The 6,401-nt window shown below is 35.4% G+C and overlaps 1 protein-coding gene and 1 non-coding gene across 4 annotated transcripts in view; both read left to right on the forward strand.

Moving 5' to 3' along the window:
* L2HGDH (L-2-hydroxyglutarate dehydrogenase) overlaps positions 1-5,715 on the forward strand; it is a 46,718-nt gene extending 41,003 nt beyond the window's left edge. For 2 of the 3 annotated variants that reach the window (XM_024766975.1, XM_024767056.1), the window contains exon 10: positions 3,697-5,682. In XM_024766975.1, coding sequence (XP_024622743.1) covers positions 3,697-3,892 — 196 coding nt within the window. In that variant the 3' untranslated portion in view covers positions 3,893-5,682. Of the gene's footprint in view, positions 1-3,696 lie in introns of all 3 variants that reach the window. The other variant, XM_024766933.1, reaches the window with a different exon arrangement.
* A 53-nt stretch (positions 5,716-5,768) lies between these two features.
* LOC112392286 (U1 spliceosomal RNA) lies at positions 5,769-5,932 on the forward strand. Its single transcript, XR_003001657.1, has one exon. It is a non-coding gene; the product is annotated as a U1 spliceosomal RNA (small nuclear RNA).
* The last annotated feature ends 469 nt before the right edge of the window (positions 5,933-6,401 follow it).

The raw sequence follows: 6,401 nt of genomic DNA on the forward strand, positions 1-6,401 counted from the left end.
AAAAAAAAAAAAAAAAAAAAAAAAAGAATGTAAATAGATTATATAACTTCCAAATAGTAGCGGAAGAAAAAAGAATGTAGAAAACTCAGTAAGTCAAGAAAGGAGGTGGGAAAACTTCAGAAAAAGATCGGGTTGAATAGCATAAAATAATATAGTAGAAATCAAATATCAGAAATTATAATAAATGCATATGTGTTAAGACAGAGATTATCAGGTTGGATTTTAAAAATCCACCTATGTGTTAGGCAAATGCTTATTCGAAGAAAGATGAGTCCTAGGTTCATTTTAGATAAAAGACACTTTAAGGTAAAAAATTATTGTTATAAATAAGGAGGGTCACTATAAATTTGTTGCGTATGATAACAGAGCTAAGAAATACAGAGAACAAAAACTGACATAACTGGAAGCAGAAATCAAATCTATAATTGTGATGGGTGATTTTAAGACATGTCTGTTGATAGATGATAGCTCAAGCAGATAAAATACTATGTTTGAGGGGAATTCCCTGGTTGTCCAGTGGTTAGGACTCGGTTCACTGCTGGGGTCCAGGTTCAATCCATGGTCGGGAAGCTAAGATCCCCTCAAGGCACTCGGCATGGCCAAAAAAAAAAAAAAAATTAGATTTGAATAACACAATTAAAACACTTGATTTAGGGACTTCCCTGGCAGTCCAGTGGTTAAGACTCTGTGCTTCCAAGGAACTAACATCCCACGTGCCGTGCAGCATGGCCAAAAACTTAAAAGACCAACAAACAAAACCACTTGATTTAAGGGATGCATAGAACTCCCTCACCCCCGTTATAGAATACTCATGTTATTCAAGCCCTCACAGAACATTTACTAAGGCTCAAAATGATCTAAGCCCTAAACCAGTTTGTCAACAAAATTAAAGAACTGGGCATGGAAAAACCATGTTCTCTTGTTGCAATCCAGTTTGGTTGAATATTAATAACAAAAATACCCTTCCTTCACATTTGGAAATTAAGATGGAATGGTTGACTTGCCCTATATCACCACTCCCAATTTAAATATGCTCCTGTGAACTTCTGTTTTTAGATTAACAGTAGACCCCATGTGAGTTTTATAAAATACTAAATTGTCCTATTTGGGACTGTCCAGAGATGTCAGTTGTAGCCTGTCATAGCTGTTTTCTAGCCCACAGGATTATGCCTGCCACAGAATAATAAAGCAATAAATACAACACTTCTCAGAAGAATGAGTGCCGTTAGTTACATATTTACCTGTTGATTCTAGACATATTTAAGGGTCTAGGCCTTGCATTTCTATTAAATTTAGCTGCAAATATGGCAAAATATGTGGCTACAAATAGCATTAAACAGTTAAATATAGCTAAATTCACAAATATTAAATTTGCTGAATCATTTGTTCTTTCAGTTATTAAAATAGAATTTAAAAGTATTGAGAGTTAAACAATTCAAATTTTCTATCCCTATTGAATACTTCTTATGTACACAAATCTAGACATGGGGGCAAAATAGGGCTGTTGTATAAGATTCAGTTCTGGCCCTGAAGATGTTTATGGTTTATTTTACCTGAAATTTCAAAATTATAATATTCATCTCAAGCTGAGATATTCTGAGGGGGAATGCCTATATGTAATCATGTAAAGAAAAACCCTGAAATTTCATTAAGTGCTGAATAGGGAGCATGAAGAATTTGGTAATTTAAACATGCCATGTTAAATAGTTACTTTAGTTTGAACTAAAGTGAGTTTCTTAGAAAAAGTTAATCTTGTATATTTTTTTTACAGTTTGGATTATAGGTTTTGAATACTTGGGCAGGACTGTAGGGGATGTCGAGAACATAGTTGGTGTTTGTAAGAGGAATAAATAAATATAGACACATTTTTAACTGTAGTTAATCAGTACTAACTTCTATTTGCTTAGGAAGAGTAAGGAGAATATACTAACTAAACCTTCATGGAGAGGAAAGTTTTTATTTTGAACACTCAACATCAGTAGGTAGTCATGCCACTGTGTGTCCCCTGCATGTTGGCTTTCTGTGAGATAAAAGGAGAAGGACAAGAAAACTCATAGAGATGCTCACAACAGCAATAGGAGCATTATCCAAGAAAAGAGAGGTGAAATGCTGTTTTGATTGGTTGAGAGAAGCTACAAACACGGAATGTACAAAATAGACCATACACTGGCTAATAGGCTGTTATGTATCCTTACCCTAAGAAATTTCAGCTTCAGTCCCATTCTGTCTTTTTGTGCTGTAAGTGTTGTTCTGATTTTTTTTTTTTTTTTTGCGGTACGCGGGCCTCTCACTGTTGTGGCTTCTCCCGTTGCGGACGGAGCACAGGCTCCGGACGCGCAGGCCCCGTGGCCATGGCTCACGGGACCAGCCACTCCGCGGCATGTGGGATCTTCCCGGACCGGGGCACGAACCCGTGTTCCCTGCATCGGCAGGCGGACTCGCAACCACTGCGCCACCAGGGCAACCCTTTGTATCTGATTCTTACTTGGAAATCCTTACAGCTCAAAAATCTCCTGTCTAGATTCCCTGCAGCCTTCTATGTTACAGATTACTTTTATTACAGAACCTTTCACCCCTGTTGCTGTAATTCTTATTTATCTCTCTACAGATGAACTGTATAGCTATGTAACTTCAGGCAAGTTACTTAATCTATTTTCTTTGCTGTTAAATATAAACTATAAACATATCAGCCTCTTAGAGTTGTTGTGAGGATTAAATGAGAGAATTCCTAGCATGGAGTAAGCACTTGGTAAAAAAATAGCTATTATTATCATGATGTCTCCTCAGCCAGGCTGAGGTCTTAGAGGGCAGTGCTCTTGTATTGTTCTTTGTATCTTCCTCAAGTGCTTATCTGCATCTGCCCAGAATCAATAAAAAGTGTTTAATATTGTTGCCTGATTTCTAGAGTCTTGTTGGTGTGTATAAGGCAGCTGTTTGCAAACTGGGTTTTCTTAAGCAGTTTCAGTAGAGGCGCTTATGGACTCCAAAATTATTTTATCCAGATTTTATCTGTAAACTTTATTTTTAAAACTAAAAAAAAAAAAATCTAATTTGTAAACTCAAATGTTGTAAAACAGAACTTTTAATGTTAAAGGCTCTTACTGTATTAACATGCTGTTAATTCATTTTTGTGCTTTTCCTTTAATTAAGAGAGTGTGTCATTTCTCTTTAAGTAATTGAAGGTTATCCTGATATTAAATGCTAAACCGTTAAAAATCAAAACAAACTACAAAGCCAGAATTTGCTGCCATTTGCAAATATTTTTTCCATAACTTTTAATAGTGTACAACCAAAACAAAACATAAAAATACTTAGAATTCTGTAGCGCATATAGGAATGTAGCTGACACACATAATTCTTGCTTTCTTTACTTTGTATTATCTTTCTTTCTATTCTAGTGATTGATTGTATAATAAATTCATTTTGTAAATTTAAATAAAAATACATCTATTCTAATTAAAGGATTTATCTGCTACTTTTGGAAAGAACGCATTTGTGTATTTTAGGGTAAGGATATATGCTTGAGAGGCTACAACTGGCAGCCTTTGGCTAAACACAAACCTATCGGGTTTTCACATAATTGTGCATTTAGAAGAATAAAGACTTTATTGCTTTAAGAATACTTTGAAACCACTGACACGTATGTAAAGTGTCCTGTCGCTTCTAATCAGATGACTACCACTCTTGCTTTTGCAGAGGTCCAGCTGGAGTAAGAGCCCAAGCCCTGGATAGAGACGGAAATCTCGTAGAAGATTTTGTATTTGATGGAGGAGTTGGGGATATTGGAAATCGCATTCTTCATGTGAGAAATGCACCTTCCCCTGCTGCCACTTCTTCCCTTGCAATTTCTGGAATGATTGCAGATGAAGTACAACAGAGATTTGAATTGTAGATAATGAAAGGAGCTAGGTATGCATTTTAATCTCCACATTCAGCAACAAGAATGTACTAACTACATTCTTTAAGTTTCATTTAAGAAAAATGGTTTAAAATGTCATTTTAGATAACCACTGAATATTTTAAATTATGTAATATGGAAATAATGATTTTTTAAAGTCCATGCTCTTTAAAAAGGTACAGTTGTATCTGTCCTGAATTCTTGACTTTGTTAATGACCTGTCCTCACCAACCATGATCTAGAGATTTGGCTTTTTTTGGAATTTCTGGGAACTATAGCATGAAAAAGTGATTATTCCCCTAACTTTTTGGCTTTATAATATCTAAGCTTTTTTGTCTTTCCTAGACAAGAAAATATATTGTAGGTTGCAAACCTTTTAATTTTGAAGAGTCATAGAAAAGCTCACATCATTTAGAGCAACAGTATTTGTATTTGGGAATTTAAAATTGTTGATTCAAATACATGAAATTTCACATTTTGAAGTAGTTTGAATAAGATTCTGTCTTATCTACATTTGTAAGAAATAACTTTGCAAAAGAAACTCAAAGCATTTATTATTCCCAGTTTCTTTATAATTCACTTGGTCTGGTGTCATCCCTAAATCTAAACAGCAGTCCACAATGAGTATTTTGCTTACTCTTCAGTCTTCTGTGGTTGAGAAACTAAAAGAACTTAGAATCCTGACACTGAGATACAGAACTTTGTAATTTAAAATAGTATTTATCTCTTATATCTCTGTTCTTCAGTCATACCAAGGTTCTCAGATGTTGGCCAAGATCACTAATGATTCATGCCTACTTGACTTTTCCAGAATCCTATAAACCTTTATAAGGATGTTTCTTCATTTTGGGGAAATACCTAATTTTGAGGCATTCACTTTTGTACACCGCAAAAGTGCCTTACAATCGTGTGTATTTCATGAGTATTTTAAATTGTTGCCCAGTGCCATACTGTATACTATGTACTATATATATACGTGTGTGTGTGGTATCTGTTGAAATGATTCTTGCAATTCAGAATGTTGGAAAATAGAAATATAAATGAAAATATGGGATAATATGGGGAAACTTATTGCAGAACCACCATTTAGGTGAGAAATTTTCATCCATTCCCTCACATGTGCTCTCTCTGGATTAATCTTCCAGTCTTCATTTTTTCTTTCCTCTCTTCTCTCCAAAACTGTGTGATGGATGAGTCAGAAAGATGAGCATTTTGGTTGATAGCAAAACTTACCACTTTTCTTCCTTTTCACTTCAAGCCAATGATTACATTGATTGAGCTACCTCATCAGTTAATTTGAAAGGCTACACATCATCAGCTCATGTTACAGAATAGCACATCTCAGGTGAATAGATTAGACAGTTCTTCAGCACTTGGGATGAGAATACTGAAAGCAGTTGGAAAGTATTCACAGAGGAAACAAGCCCTAATGGTCCTTCATGACAACTGATTCTTCCAAGAAATGTGATACACAGGGTATTTTCTGTTTCATTGCAAGACTATTAAGAGATGGAAAATATTACAATTCTCTATTTCATTAACAGTAAGATTCCATATACACTAAGCTGTGAAAGACTGAAGTTATAAAAATAACTACCCTAATTAAAGCAACCCCCATTCCATTTGGATCTTTACTATACCCCAAAAAATACAAGTGAAAAAATGATTGAAAGCGTTTTGAATGTGTAGATTATTCTATTTGTAAAACGTTTTTATTTATGTCAATAGAGTTTTGTTGTGGAATAATGCTATAATATTTAAAAGTTTTGTGTATTTCTAAGAGAGAAGAATTGTATATTAATATTAAAAATATTTTAATGAGCTTTGGTGTTGTGAACATAATTTTTAGTTTCATAAAAACTCTGATTCAGTACTTACCTGGGAGGGGATATACCATGATCATGAAGGTGGTTTTCCCAGGGTGCAGCTCATGCATTGCACTCCGGATGTGCTGACCCCTGCAATTTCCCCAAATGTGGGAAACTTGGCTGCATGATTTGTGGTATTGGGGAACTGTGTTTGAGCTTTCCCCTGTTTTTTTCTGTTTTAACAATAGAGATCCTTCAAGACCATTTTCTAGGGGTCCAGTGGTTTGTGTTTATCTAATACTGAAGAGAACCTTTAGTGTGTCATCCATTTAATGTGGGTACTGGATGGTGGTTAATATGACACAGGGATATGGAGAAATAAGGATTTTTTTAAAACTCTGATTCATATAAATTTTGAGCTATCAATAGGCTTTAAATAGCAGCCAATCAAAAAAAAAGCTTGTATTTGTGTATAATGTAAAAATGAGGTAGAGTAGTTTATATTTTGGTTAAAAAGTGGAACACTAGGGACTTCCCTGGTGGCGCAGTGGTTAAGAATCTGCCTGCCATTGCAGGGGACACAGGTTCGATCCCTGATCCAGGAAGATCCCACATGCCGCGGAGCAACTAAGCCCGTGAGCTGAAACCACTGAAGCCCACGCGCCTGGAGCCCGTGCTCCGCAACAAGAGAAGCC

This window comes from Neophocaena asiaeorientalis, unplaced genomic scaffold (assembly GCF_003031525.2).
Source record: "Neophocaena asiaeorientalis asiaeorientalis breed wild unplaced genomic scaffold, Neophocaena_asiaeorientalis_V1.1 scaffold233, whole genome shotgun sequence".
In the NCBI taxonomy this organism is placed as follows: Eukaryota; Metazoa; Chordata; class Mammalia; order Artiodactyla; family Phocoenidae; genus Neophocaena; species Neophocaena asiaeorientalis.